This window comes from Toxorhynchites rutilus, chromosome 2 (genome assembly GCF_029784135.1).
Source record: "Toxorhynchites rutilus septentrionalis strain SRP chromosome 2, ASM2978413v1, whole genome shotgun sequence".
In the NCBI taxonomy this organism is placed as follows: Eukaryota; Metazoa; Arthropoda; class Insecta; order Diptera; family Culicidae; genus Toxorhynchites; species Toxorhynchites rutilus.
The window spans coordinates 319,555,580-319,569,862 of record NC_073745.1 but is presented as its reverse complement, the minus strand read 5'-3'; the positions used below and the strand labels follow the sequence as shown (position 1 = coordinate 319,569,862).

Below are 14,283 nucleotides of genomic sequence, written 5' to 3'. Positions count from 1 at the left end.
CTCGGTGACAATTCGTCAAGTTTTAGTAAAAAAATCACACATAAAGAGGGTTAAAGAGGTTAAGGCTCCTCATCTTACACAATCTCACATCGGAAGACGTCTGAGTTTTGCCAAAGCTCACATGAACCGACAATGGGACAAGGTATGTTGTGACAAAGAATGTTTCCAAAAAATACATTTTTTTTTACATTTTGGTGAAGACTCGTGCATGGTTTGGGCGTGATTCTGCGCAACCCGAAAGCTCATGACAGCTTTCATATCATCCAAGGATTACATACATGTTCTGAAATCCTCTCTCTTACCATTTTTGTGTGTATATCGTCACAAAAAATTCACATTCCAGTAAAACAATGCTACTATTCATATCAGCAAGGAAACTAAACAATGGATTAAGGACCAAACACTTAATTTTTTGGACTGGTCGGCTCACTCTCCAGATTTGAATCCTATTGAAAATCTTAGGGGGATCCTTGTACGCAGAATCTTCACTGAGGGAAAACGGTACACCACGATTGAAGAGCTCAAGGTAGCAATTTCGGAAACATAGAAAAATATCGAGAAATTTGTTCAGCAGCCTTTGTTAAATAGTATTCCAACACGAATTTTCCAGGTTATTAGTCGAAATGGCAAGGTTGCCAATTATTGACATGTAAATCAGCCGATCGTTTCGAATTTTTCATTGTTAATCCATATGAATTTTGAAATGGGCTTATAGAAACTGGACAGCTGAACGAACAACTCTTTTGAACGAAATTGACGTAAAATATACTTTTTTTCTAAGCGTTCAACAATGTATGAATGTATCTTGGTTATATTTTAACTGTTTGTGTTGCTACGAAATAGAATCAGGGTGGTGTTATAGAAGGTGGACAAAGTGCAGTACCGATGTTTCGAACCAATTTTACCACGTCAGCGCAGGCAATCATCCCCACACCATCATATTTCCATTTCCGTGCTTAAGTTTCTTCAAGCCCTTCTCATATTTCCGCCACACTCATTCACGATGGTTTTGTTCATTGACTCAAACTTAGACTAATAAGATTCAAGGAAAACGTCAAACCCTGCATTTTGTTTATTTTTTTTTGCTGATCAACGAACGTCTTTTTGTTAATAAAACAATTGTGCAGAACAAATTTCAAGCACTTTTGGGTGGAGTGATAACAACTCGTGAATCGGTTAACTCGGTCTCAGTCGGACCTTACTGAGGAATCGTACCCTATGTTTCAAACTAACCGGGGAATCAGTGGAACACAGGTTTGCTTGCGAGGGACCGCCGCTTCCGACGGCGGATCAGCGGCTTATTATCCTCGCCTCGATTTATTATCCTCGTTTAATGTGGACTTAACCTAAGAATAAATTTCGAAAAACGAACAAAATTATTTATCATAAAAGGCATCTGTTCTTTCCGATTTTTTCAGGTCACGCTTTTAACAATATACCGTATCAAGATTTTGTGTATACTTATTCCGACCAAGGATGTTTTGACACCTTCGGGTTTTAGGAAAAATATCTCGAAAAAATATTATTGAAACCTAAGAAAATCGCGCCAAACAATTTTATGATCAAATTTTAAAAGTTACCGCGACACCTTGGGTTGTAATAGTTTTGAAACGTTTATATAAAAAATAATTTATGTTCAGGTATATTGCTTAACCGCCTATATAAAGAATAATAAGGAATGTATAGAATTGTGTTATTGCTCACAAAAGGCGGCATATTTTCTGGACGAGTATTCACAGCATGTTTTGTTTACTTATCAAAAATATAACAGCAGGTCATTTGTTCACGTTGTTCACGTTTACGGAGAGTCTTCCGATTATTGAAACGACTGTTGCGGTAGGAAAAAGCCTGCAATGTGGCTTGTGATCTTCAAATTTTCGCACTAAAAAAACCATTGCAATTAAAAAAAAAATATGTGGACCAATGCTTGAAAAAAAGATTGAAACAGGACCGCATTGTTTGCATATGACTACGAAGTTATTCTATTTGATTGGCATGTTTATTACTTTGAATATAGTTTTAATATGAAACGACATCGGAGAATAAACTCTTCAGTAGAAATTTCAGTTTCATCTTTCCTTTGAAGCTTCTTTTTTTATCCTCCCTGAATATGTGTCTATTACTACATCAATTCTCTCCGATTTTTATCTTTCTCTACTTCCTAAAAGCTAGAGAGAAGGGGAGGGTGAGCTGAATATTCTTCTGTTTTTTGTTGCCACCACCTTCGTAATGGATACTTTTCTTCACTTGAACCGCTGCTCAATTGTCTATTGAATTAAAAAAAAAAAAAGTAAATATTATTCAATTGTTGATTTCTCTGGGTTGGGTTAAATGCCGCATTTGTTGGAGATTTAGCTCTCTCATTTGTTTCGATGGTGGAAGGAAATGTCTACAACGATCATGCGAATGTTTGTATCCATTATGTTGTGATGTATTGTGCAATGAAAGCAGATAACTTAAAAATTTGTCGTGCTAATATTCAAAGTTTTAGCGCGCGCCAATTAAGAGGGTATTCTAGTGTAGAGACACAAATTTCGGAGGTTTTTTCGAGCTCTGTAAAAATAAAACAAAAATTATTTTTACGATTCATTATATCATTATATGTTCATCCATCTTTTAACAATAAAACAAAAATTGAACGGAGCAAAAATGTACGTAGCTAGAATAGTTACAGACTGATGAAGTGAGGGGGCTAAAAAAAAGTTCTGCCATGGTGTACACGATTCCAGCCCTTCTGGTTATCAGAAACAAAAATAAAATCGAACAAATTCTACATCAGTGAAGATGCCGTTATCGCATGAACCTCGCACAAGTCAAAAAAATCTTTTTTGACAAAATGGTGGCCGTTTGAAAAACAAAATGAGGTTTAAAACGCTTTTTCTTACGTTTCCCGATTTAAAAAAAATAATATTTTTGAAATATCGTTCATATCATGGTTCATGCTTTAGAGAGATGAATGCAGATTATATTCATTGAAATTCGACATGAATCGGTTCAGTAAAACTTGAGATATCGTGTACGCCAGTTTGAAAAAACTAGTCTCCAGAAAAACGCGTTTGAAGTTCATTGTTATGACTGTACCAGGTTAGATACTTCAACACTAAAATGGCTCTAACTTGATTTCTTAGGTTGAGGAAAAAGTAAGACATTAATTGTGGGTGAAATTCGAAACTATTTTTAATATACTTCGGATTGTCCGATTTGGGTCAAATATGCACCGTTTTATTGTAAAATTTGTTGCCATTCTAAATGTAGCCTCATAATGTCTCTATCATAGAAGTCTTGGCCCTTATTGGCGAAAAACTCTAGCAATAGATTTTTACAATCTTCTTTTAATCCCAATTTCTTATCACTCTGGAAATATTTTAATGCGAGAAAAAGTTAATTGCTTGGTGCCAGCTCCGGACTATATGGTAGATGCCAGTGTTGGAAAAAATCATCTTCGCTAAGCTCAAATGCATAGTTTTTCGGGCTAGGTTGCATCGAAAACCTATATATTCCAAACGAAACTCAAAATGACAGATCCAGACAACCAGTGAATATGAGCAAATGAACTTTTGTACTTCAATATGTTTTGAAGTTTATTTTCCACCCAGTGTCATTTTCATCTTGATTATTCAAGATGCCGCAATTGCATTTAATGTTAGCCAAATTAATGTTGTTTACTTTTAACCTGAGGCAGCTGTGTGCGGTTGGTTTTTATTTGTGCTATTGTTACCGTCTCTCCAAACAAAATCCTGCGCGATTTATTGTAAAGTTCGTTTCATCGAACTCTGGCGTTTTTTCCAGCCTGACTATTTTTTTATTTTCGAATTTTGAATCAAAATCAATGCCAGAACGAATATCGTCTCGAATGTGATGAACATCAATTTGTTCCTTTTGATATTCAAAGTATAAATAACAGCGAAGTTATGAACCCCACTCAATGACGCATTCATTCATTATAGCAAATTTGTTCATGCATCAGCGATATGAACAAAATGAACTCGTTTGTTATTGTCAACAATATAATGAGGGCAGTGTGTTTCAAGCTGAAAAAAAGTCATTTACATTGAAATAAAATCATGTTCGTTACTCGTGAATATTTGTTGATATTCTAAGACACTGGTTCCCAATCAAGCTCTCAGAATTGTGTGGCCTTGCGTTGTACTGATGGAACACAACACCTCTTCTGTTGGCCAATTCTGAACGTTTCAATCGTCAATCGCTACCTTGAAACGGTCCATTTATTGAAAAAAAAAATTAAAAATTTTAAAAAATAAAAAAAAAATTGCAAGTATTCTACTGTTGCAGTTTCGACACCAGAAACACCATTCACAATTTCAAATTCGCATTTAGAATAGAAAAAGTATAAGATGTATCGGTATTTCTCTTTGTTGACCTCCATTGTTAACACCATGTAAATCACAATCACTGAATGGAACAAACAAAAAAAAACAGCAAAAGATTTTTTTTGTGTGAAATGTCACCTTTACAACGAGCCTAAACTTGAAAGTGGATGATCGATATTACGCGAGATATTGATCACTAAAGCCAGCTACCGATAAACTCCCCAATATAATATTTTGTTTTCGTGAAACTTGACTCACTGTTCATGTACTCGATGGCTACGACATCGCTAGAAAGTATTGTACATGGGGGCATAAGTGTTTATTAAAGAAGTTCCCTGAAATGTGAGGTATTTACCGCTTCTGGTATATATTCTTTAAGGTTGGTAACATGTCCCACACTGGGTTCATGTTTCTACTGATAATAATGCATAACGTTCGTCATGGAGTAATGTTATACTTGTGTGGCTTCAACTCCAGCTCCAATAAAGCAGAAGATAAATCAGGTAAATTGATAATTTGTCTTGAGTTTTGTTGCTTTAAGTCCGTGAATTCCACGAACACTTATTTTTTTATCAGGTTGATTTGTTTTTAACGAATAATTCAGATTTTGTTATAAATTTTAATCAACGCACCAATGTGATTGCGATCATTATCAGAAAAACAGTCTCGACTATAATTTGAAAATCACGATTTTGAAAAATAACCATTTCAGTGTAAAATTTTTAAAACGGGAAGAATCTTTATAAATAAACTAAACTATACATTAGAGGAGAACTATGATGTTTTTGCTTCTGTTCATGGAATGATTATCAAACATTCAAAGAATTGCTACTCTCGCCATATTTTCAGAAAATATAACGCTAAAAATTTCCAAATTTCCAAAGCATGTAGATGAACCTAATTTTGCATCAATCTTTGTAAGCATATAATGATTTTTTTTAATCAAATTATCGCATCATTTTTATCAACCTTTTGTCCAGCCACAATCCAAAATAAACAACCCAGCTACCAAATGATCTTCGACGCATTAGGCGAAACGACCACCGCACAGTACCCTTAATAACTTAATCCGTATTTATTGCAGAACCCATCATCAACCGAAGCGATTATAAAATTATTCATTTCTGTATTTTACTTTGTTTTTTCTCTGTATGTGTTTTTCGCCACCAAAATCATCCCCCCCGATCTACCTTGTTATCATCCTCGAAAAAAAAAAACTCGTGCCACCGTTCGTTCCTCCAATTGTCCTTCCGTCATGGTCGCCACCGCCGGTTGGAATCCGGCGAAACGCACAGATCAAAGCTGGAAGCGGCCGAAAAGTTGGCAGCATCCTCCGTCGCTGCGTAAGTGTTCTAGAGGATTTTGTAGCGTAGGGTTTGTTTGTTTTTTTTTTTTTTTTTGTTTGCTATTTTAGCATTCGTTGGCTTGAAAAACGAATCGCGTTCTACGAATAGGCTATATTTTTTCATAGAGCAACTAGTTGACATATTTTGAATAGTTCTGGATTTACTGATTTTTTATTTGTTGTAGCTTACCGTCTCGCACGATGAGATAAAGTAGCGCAAAATTTGCCTTCGACTCTATCTTCTGTCTCTGTTCAGAGCAATTCGCTGTGAAGAATTAAAGTTTTGCGATAGAGGTCATGAACAAGCTTTTTCTATGTTTCTACAACTGCATTCCAACGCCGATAATTAGGCGAGATATTCATAGAAATAGGCGACAGTCATTTCTGTTTCTTTCCTCGCCGGCAATTGCCTAATTGTCATTATTGTCTCTTCGCTGTGTCTATTAGGATGATTAGCATCTTCACTTTGACTGTCTCTCTGTATCATATTTTGTAATTAGTAGAATTTAGACGTGTTAATTCTAGAACTTTTCTATAGAGATTTTTATGACATACTGTGAATGTGCCACACAATTATTACAGCGTCATTATGCCAGCTTTTTTCATTTGAATTCTATTTTAAAGTTTAGCGCATGGTAAGTATGGAAGAAATCAAATAAATGAGGATAGAAGCGATTGTAAATACTGTAAAAAAAATAGAGACATTATGGAAATTAACTAAATATAATGCCAGAAGAGGTGTGGTGCGAGTTAGACCCCAGACCTCAAAACGTGAACTCGTGTACAGAAAGTCAACAACACTCGGAATGTATAACAAAAGTTCTAAGTAAAGGGGTCAATGTACGCAAAATCGTATTTGCTTCATAGGCCATACTATGATGTTATCAATTGGAATTCTAGGAATAAGTCCAATTTCCATCTTATTATTCCATCGATAGTCCGAACAGCGGCAATTCTGCGGGGCAGTGTATCGTTCACCCGTAATTCCCCCACAGAGTACTATTAGTTTTAAACTGTAACCATCTCTACCAGTAGAAACGGACAAGCGAATAAACGACAATCCACTATTCCTGCTAGTTAAACTTTCTAATTAAAAGTTATTTTATTCCCCAGGCTAACTTTTGCCTGTGCGCCCTATCGCCGTTTCTTGGGCGCAGTTTTGTTTCAATTTACATTTTAAATCATTAATTCGAAACGAGGCTACGGTACCCAAGAAAGTGATACCATTACGGGTCGCGGCCATCCGACTGACTCTGCTATGGAATTAGGGGTAGTGGAAGCGTGCAGGTGTTTCCTAGAAGTTCTACAATCCACATAAACAGGAATGAGGCTGAACTGATGACTAAATGTGGCTCGCAGGCAATGTAACTTTTGTTTTAATTATAACAAGTTAAATGGCTATCCTTCGGATAGCGATCCACAACTTCTGTGGTTGAAATAAATAAGATGCTACACAAGTTTCATTACTTTTGACTGCTGAAATTTATTAGAGACTAACTCATAGTAGCTTTCGTTCAATATCGTACCAAACTCACCGAACCGTGGTCGTGGCTTCTTTAATATCAGGAGATTTCCAAAAAGTGCTGCTGCAGCAGCATCCCTGGTTCCATTACATGCAGTGTCAACCACATTTGCATGATTGTTTTACCCACCACAGATGACACCCGCCGAGAAGCATTATAGGGGCAATGCTCTCAACTAAGTTTGCACTTTTTTCCACTTTGTTTGCCAAACGAGATTGCGGTTGTCGAATTTCATTCACAGACTCGTCTTCTAGATCGAACAGGCCATCTCTACCGCTCTCATTTTGTTTTTAGTGCATTGTTTGGAAATGCAAATCCTGTCAGCTGATGAAAGCTGCAGGAGTTATGAAGTGTGCGATCCGTACAGTGTGCATCAAAACTGCACAATTTCGTTGAGAATTTCAAATGCTCTCGTTGATACACATATGTTAGTGGAAATAGAACATATGCTCAGATTGATAGATGTATTTTTTCAAGCACAGGAAGGTTATATGTGCTCTTCCAAACAATTGGATATTTTTTCTCTGTACAGACCATATCCAATTGAAACTGCAGCATTCACAAACCAAACTTGTAGTGTACTGTTTTTTATAACAAATTATAATAAATTGAACATTCGGATTCCACGCGAAATGTCAAGACTCAAATAACGAAAGAAGATTCGAGATGTCGCAACATAATGTGAAAGATATACAGGGTTTTCCATTTTGGGCTTCCGAAAGTATACAGCCCTGCGCTGACAACCGTTTGACATAGCTGTCAACCAAAGCGTCATACAGTTAGTTGAATGTCTGCTATTTTACAATATGAATCGTTTTAGCATCGCACAACGTGCTAATTTTGTTAAATTATACTATAAAAATGATGAAAAACCGGCAAATGTTTTTCGAGCATTACGGACGGATTTTGGTCGTCAGGGACGGCTTACAGAGCACACAATCGCTAATGTAGTGCGTAAATTCGAACAAACTGGATCCGTAGCGGATATTGTGAAACCTGTGCATCATCGTAATGTGCGTTCGGCCGAAAATATTGCTGCTGTTGCTGCCAGTGTGGAGGATGACCCGAATGTTTCGATTCCACGGCGTGCTCAGCAATTGGGCTTGTCAAACACATCATTGTGGCGAATTTTGCATTTGGACTTGCACCTACACCCATATAAAGTCCAACTGGTACAAAAATTAGAGCGTGGTGACCATGGAAAGCGTCGGGCATACGTCGATTGGGTGAACGAACAACAGCAGCAAAATGCTGAATTTTCGCATCAAATTTTCTTCAGCGATGAGGCACATTTCGAGCTCGGTGGCTATGTGAACACCCAAAATTTCCGTATATGGGGCTCAGAAAATCCACACGTGATTGTTGAGAGGCCATTGTATCCGCCAAAAGTCGCTATTTGGTGCGCATTAAGGTCTGGTGGAGTCATCGGGCCGTATTTCTTTGAAAATGAGGACGGCGAGACGGTAACTGTGAATGGAGAGCGCTATGGCCGCATGTTAACCGATTTTTTTTGCCACAAATTGAAGATATGGATACGGATGACATGTGGTTTCAGCAGGACGGCACCACGTGCCACACAACACGACCGAACATGGCCATATTGCGAACGAAATTTGAGGGACGCATAATTTCGCGTTTTGGTGATGCCAATTGGCCGTCCAGATCCCGCTAAACTTTTTTTGCGAAAGACCGTATCTATGCCAACTCTCCGCAAACTCTTGAACATTTGAAAGACAACATTCGTGAAGTTATGACCGAGATACCGCCCCATATGTGCCGAAAAGTCATCGAAAATTACCTGTTCAAGGTGTGCGAGGAAGCCCTAGGTGGACATTTGAATGATGTTGTATTTCACACATAATGGCATAAACCAAACTTCAATTTGAAATAAAAGTTTCATCGAAATTGGAATTCTAAATGTGTTTTATTTCAATTTACTTTCGGAATTTAAAGTTGGAAAACCCTGTATATTTCAATTCAAAAATCAACGGAAAAATTTTCTTCTTGAAAACTGGAAAGGCTACAAAAATTTTTCAACAGCTAATCAAAGTAAAGGCATTAACTAAGTTGCTTTAATTTTCGAGTCATTTTGAGAACATCGTATCTTCTGAATTATATTTTGGTAAATTATTTGATGGCAACCGTTATTCATATGGAGAAATATTCATTGTTCAGTCTACCTCACAAATAAAGGTTTCATACAGATTCCGATGACATATGGAACAATACAACGCCAAATCAGCCGAAAAAAAATTTGACGTGACCCTCTTTGATTTGATTGAAACTTGGTACATGTGATGGAAGCTATCCAGAATCACAATTTTCATCGTCATATTGCCAATTTTAATTACGACGGTTCCGGTTCCGACATCGTATAGAAATTTCACTAACCTAATTTTTCCTATATAGCTATTCCATGCCAAACCGATAAAGTGTTATTTATTATTGGTTTGGAATACGAATTCAATTCCAAATTTCCAATTTCCAAATGTAAGTTTTAGATCTAAAAATTTTGAAATGATGTGATGAAGTGTTTTGACGTAGTTATGTATATCAATCTATCTAAGTTCGTGATTTATTGTAGATGTTTCTTTCTAATACGAATTGTCAAATTTTATCGCAAGTTTATTTTATATACTTTCTATAACTAGTGTTGATAGTGGTGTATCTTTGTTTCAGTTATCTGTTGTATTTTTGAGAATAAGTGTGATATTTTTGTGTATTCCTTTAGAGGGCTCATGGAAGCCATCGCGATTAAAGATTAAAATAGAGTACTTGGCGTGAAAAGTCATAGAATATATAGCCGATTGGATCCATTGTAAAGAAGTTCTTTCGGTTACCTTCTAAGGTAGCTTAATAATAATCTCCGGTGTAGCAATTTCAGAATACAAGAGAGTACTATGCGCGAAAAATCATATAATAAGCCGTCGATACGCGATTCGAGTCATTGTAGAGCAGTTCCTTCGGTTACCATCTCAGGTAGCCCATACAGAACCTTCAGGGATTACAACAGAGCACTAGGCGCGAACGATCTCATAATATATAGTCGATTCGTGCCATCATAGAGGAGTTCTTTCGATAACCTTTTTAGTTAACCTAATATTAGTAATCTCCGGTGACAGGGCCCGTATTAAAATAATCACATCACTTACCGCGGTGAATCCTGATTCTTAATCCTCCCCACTAACAACTATCCCTTCCATGATAAACGCTAGGGAACCACGCTATAGAGGCGACCCTTCTGGCCTTCGGGCGGCGAATATCATACTAACATTCCTTCCCTTCCTCTGGTGACTGTAAGGACGTGGCCGGCGTCGTTATTGACCATTTAAAGGTCGAATCGCCGAAAATTGCACAACGAGAATGATTTGCTAGTCCCAAGCGTCATTCTGTGTGTTCTTTGTGCAATTTGGTTGGTTCAGGTCAATCACGGAGAGCAACTACGAATTGTACAGTCTACCCAAGCTCAAGCTCAAGCTCAAGCTCCATGCCAAACCGATAAAGTGGTTCTCAGATTTTCGTGAAAAGAGGTGTTTTTTTTCTTCATCACAAAATATTAGACCCGTATTTTTGTATTTTCTGTTAGAGTGCCCATTACCCCTTTAGCAAGGTTGGAAAACAAAAGAGCATGATGTGATTTACGATTAATCGCAAACTACACAGATCGTAATCTGTGCAAACTGCGACTAACTATTAATCCTCACCCATCATAACCAAACGATTTTCTCTTGGTAACTCTGAGTTGACCAAAGCATTGCTAGACTTAAACGAGATGGAAAATGAAAGGTGGGAAGATTTTCTAAATCTGTGACTTCACAGATTTTGTTTATGTACATAATACTTTTTTTATAATAGTCCACTACATAGGAAAAGTGTTGTTATTAAAAATGAAAATAAGGAAATGAAATGAACGAACTAGTTTTTTTTTCCTAAATCAATGCTAGCGTTCAAAATCATAAGGGCCCGACATTTTCACAGAAACTGAAATTTCAGTATTTTTGAAGTGTTTTAAATTAATTTCAATCCAATTTCACTTCTTTAAAGTTTAACAGAGGATTTCTCAGATGGTGTTTAAATTAATCCACAAGAGACTACAAACAATAATCCCCCTAAAAAAAAAAAAAATTTGGGTGGGACGAAATTTGCGTTTGTTATTGCATTGCAATCTAGTGAGAAAAGAATAAATTATGTGTAAAAAATACCAGATTGAATGAACCATGATTTACTAATAATTGTGTACCATAATTGTATTGTGAACGCTGCCGGGCCAACATGCCGCCTCTGAATACAAAATGTGAGACAACAAACGATAAACTTCCCCACTAGTAAAGGGGTGAAAATTGCTCGATGGAAAATGCACCGAATGTATTATTCCAATCCTCATTCTCCCACCCCACCAACTGCAGCCGCTGGCAAAAACAACGCAGCAAAGATGTTATCACTGATATGCATCTCATGTTTCACCGCTGGGTCCTACTGTCTGTCTGAGGTTGCATCAAGGCAGCAGCAGCAGACCGACAATCACATTTGCATAAAGAATTCAATTGAATAACCCCTGCTTCTGCACAGAAGTGCAGAAGCGAAAAACAGTACCCACTTCTCGCTTCAAAGGTCTACATAACAGAGCACTAAGTTTTATGGGGATACTGAAAATGTCGGAGTGAGGGGGGGGGGGGAAATCGGCGGGAAGCGAAAGCACGATCCTGCCCCGGGAGTACTGCTTCTGGAAACAACTTTTTTTGTGGCGCTCCATTCCCACATGCTGTCTTAGCATGGTGAGCCCGAGAACGTAAGGCATGGAAAGTGATATGTATTCAGATATACAGAGAGCAAAAAAAAGAACTACACTTGCTCCCATTATTTTACGGCCCTGCGTTCGTTGAGCCCAGAATGTGATGCGGGGGGTTTAGAGGATTTTTCCGAGTGGCAAATTGGGGCCCGGTAGTGGACCCCCGGGTGGGTACGAGTTGCGTACAATTCCTTGGAAGAACGCATAAAACGAGTAGGGGATATAAAACATTTATGAGCACCATTAACAGTACAACGGACGGAACGAGCATTATGCTCGTAAGGGGGACTGCTTGTATGGCGTGCAGCATTTTTTTTATTTATTTTCTAGGCCGGAAAGTGTGGGCTAAGTATGCTAATTAGGTTAAACTATAGAGGCGCCTAGTGGTGCGTGAAAGTGTAATAAGTGTGGGTATCTCGTTTCCGGGGGGCGGAAATAAATCGTTCATTATGTGTGTATGATTAAAACAGGTCTCTGCAACTCGAAAGTAGTGAGACATTAGAATTAATTTTTTCCAAAGGGCCTGGCCGGGTAAGGGAGTAAAAAGTGCCCCCAAACCAAATCACTAGCTGTATGGCAAATATAGTAAAGGATATTAAATAAGAAATTTTGGTGGTTTATTTGAACCCCTATGTGGTTTGACGTAGGATCTATAGTGAAAAACGTACTTTTCGTTAATTTCACGCCATCCTCAAAAGATCCGAGATAAAAATTTGAAAAAAATACTGAATGTGCATCTTACTACGATGTATCAAAAAAAATTATCAAAAAAAAATTTCATCAAAAATTTTAGTACTAAAAAAAATAATGAAATCTTGAAAATTTTTTTTTTGGGATTTAGAGATTCAGTACTACTCTAATTCATATTTTAATGTGTTTCTACGGCTTTTCTAGATATGTGTGATTTTTTTCAGATTTTTTTCAGTGTTGCGCGGTATCAAAAAATTTTTTTTTTATGTTTCCAAAGAGTGGTTAGGTAAGGGAGTAAAAAGTGCCCCCAAACCAAATCACTAGCTGTATGGCAAATATTGTAAAGGATATTAAATAAGAAATTTTGGCGGTTTATTTGAACCCCTATGTGGTTTGACGTAGGATCTATAGTGACAAACGTACTTTTTCGTGCATTTCACGCCATCCTCAATAGATCCGAGATAAAAATTTGAAAAAAATACTGAATGTGCATCTTACCACGGTGTATCAAGAAAAATTATCAAAAAAATAATTCATCAAAAATTTTAGTATTAAAAAAAAATTATGAAAATTTGAAAATTTTTTTTTGGGATTTAGAGATTCAATACTACTCTAATTCATATTTAAATGTGCTCTTACGGCTTTTCTAGATTGATAAATATCGTCAAGCTGTTTTTTTTTAAATATCTAATAATAAAAATAAAATAATAAAAAAGAAAAATACACAGTACAAAAAAATGTTATAGATTTTCTGGCATTTCGAAATTTTGAAAAAAAATATAACTTTGAGACCACAAATTCGATTTGTTTTTTTATTTTAATCTTTCAATTGAAAACCACGAATACAATAAAATAATCGATTTCAAAAAAATAAAAATAATAATGCAGACGATGAAGAAAATTATTTTGTGTCACACAATGCTCTTAAAAATTCAGGAAAAATTACGCCACATGTAGAAAAAAGACACATACGAACGCATTTAAATAAAAATTTGAGCAGGAGTGGGTCTCAAAGTTATATTTTTTTTTTCAAAATTTCGAAATGCCAGAAAATCTATAACATTTTTTTGTACTGTGTATTTTTTTTCATTTTATTTTTAGTATTAGATATTTGAAAAAAAAAACAGTTTGAAGATATTTATAAATCTAGAAAAGCCGTAAGAGTACATTTGAATATGAATTAGAGTAGTACTGAATCTCTAAATCCAAAAAAAAAATTTTCAAAATTTTAATATTTTTTTAGTACAAAAATTTTTGATGAAATTTTTTTTGATAATTTTTCTTGATACACCATGGTAGGATGTACATTCAGTATTTTTTTCAAATTTTTATCTCAGATCTATTGAGGATGGCGTGAAATAAACGAAAAAGTACGTTTTTCACTATAGATCCTACGTCAAACCACATAGGGGTTCAAATAAACCACCAAAATTTCTTATTTAACATCCTTTACAATATTTGCCATACAGCTAGTGATTTGGTTTGGGGGCACTTTTTACTCCCTTACCTAACCACTCTTTGGAAACATAAAAAAAAAATTTTTTGATACCGCGCAACACTGAAAAAAATCTGAAAAAAATCACACATATCTAGAAAAGCCGTAGA

The 14,283-nt window shown here is 36.3% G+C and overlaps 1 protein-coding gene across 27 annotated transcripts in view; it reads left to right on the top strand.

Moving 5' to 3' along the window:
* The window catches only part of LOC129771300 (potassium voltage-gated channel subfamily KQT member 1), a 1,095,885-nt gene that overhangs the window by 888,657 nt on the left and 192,945 nt on the right, over nt 1–14,283 (top strand). For 18 of the 27 annotated variants that reach the window (XR_008742331.1, XM_055774795.1, XM_055774796.1 and 15 more), the window contains one exon: nt 5,627–5,674. The exons of the other annotated variants lie outside the window; for them this stretch is intronic. Coding sequence is in view for 17 of the 18 variants with exons in the window: in XM_055774795.1 (XP_055630770.1) it covers nt 5,627–5,674 (48 nt within the window). In the remaining variant the exon portion in view is untranslated. The remainder of the gene's footprint in view (nt 1–5,626; nt 5,675–14,283) is intronic. 27 annotated transcript variants of the gene reach the window in all.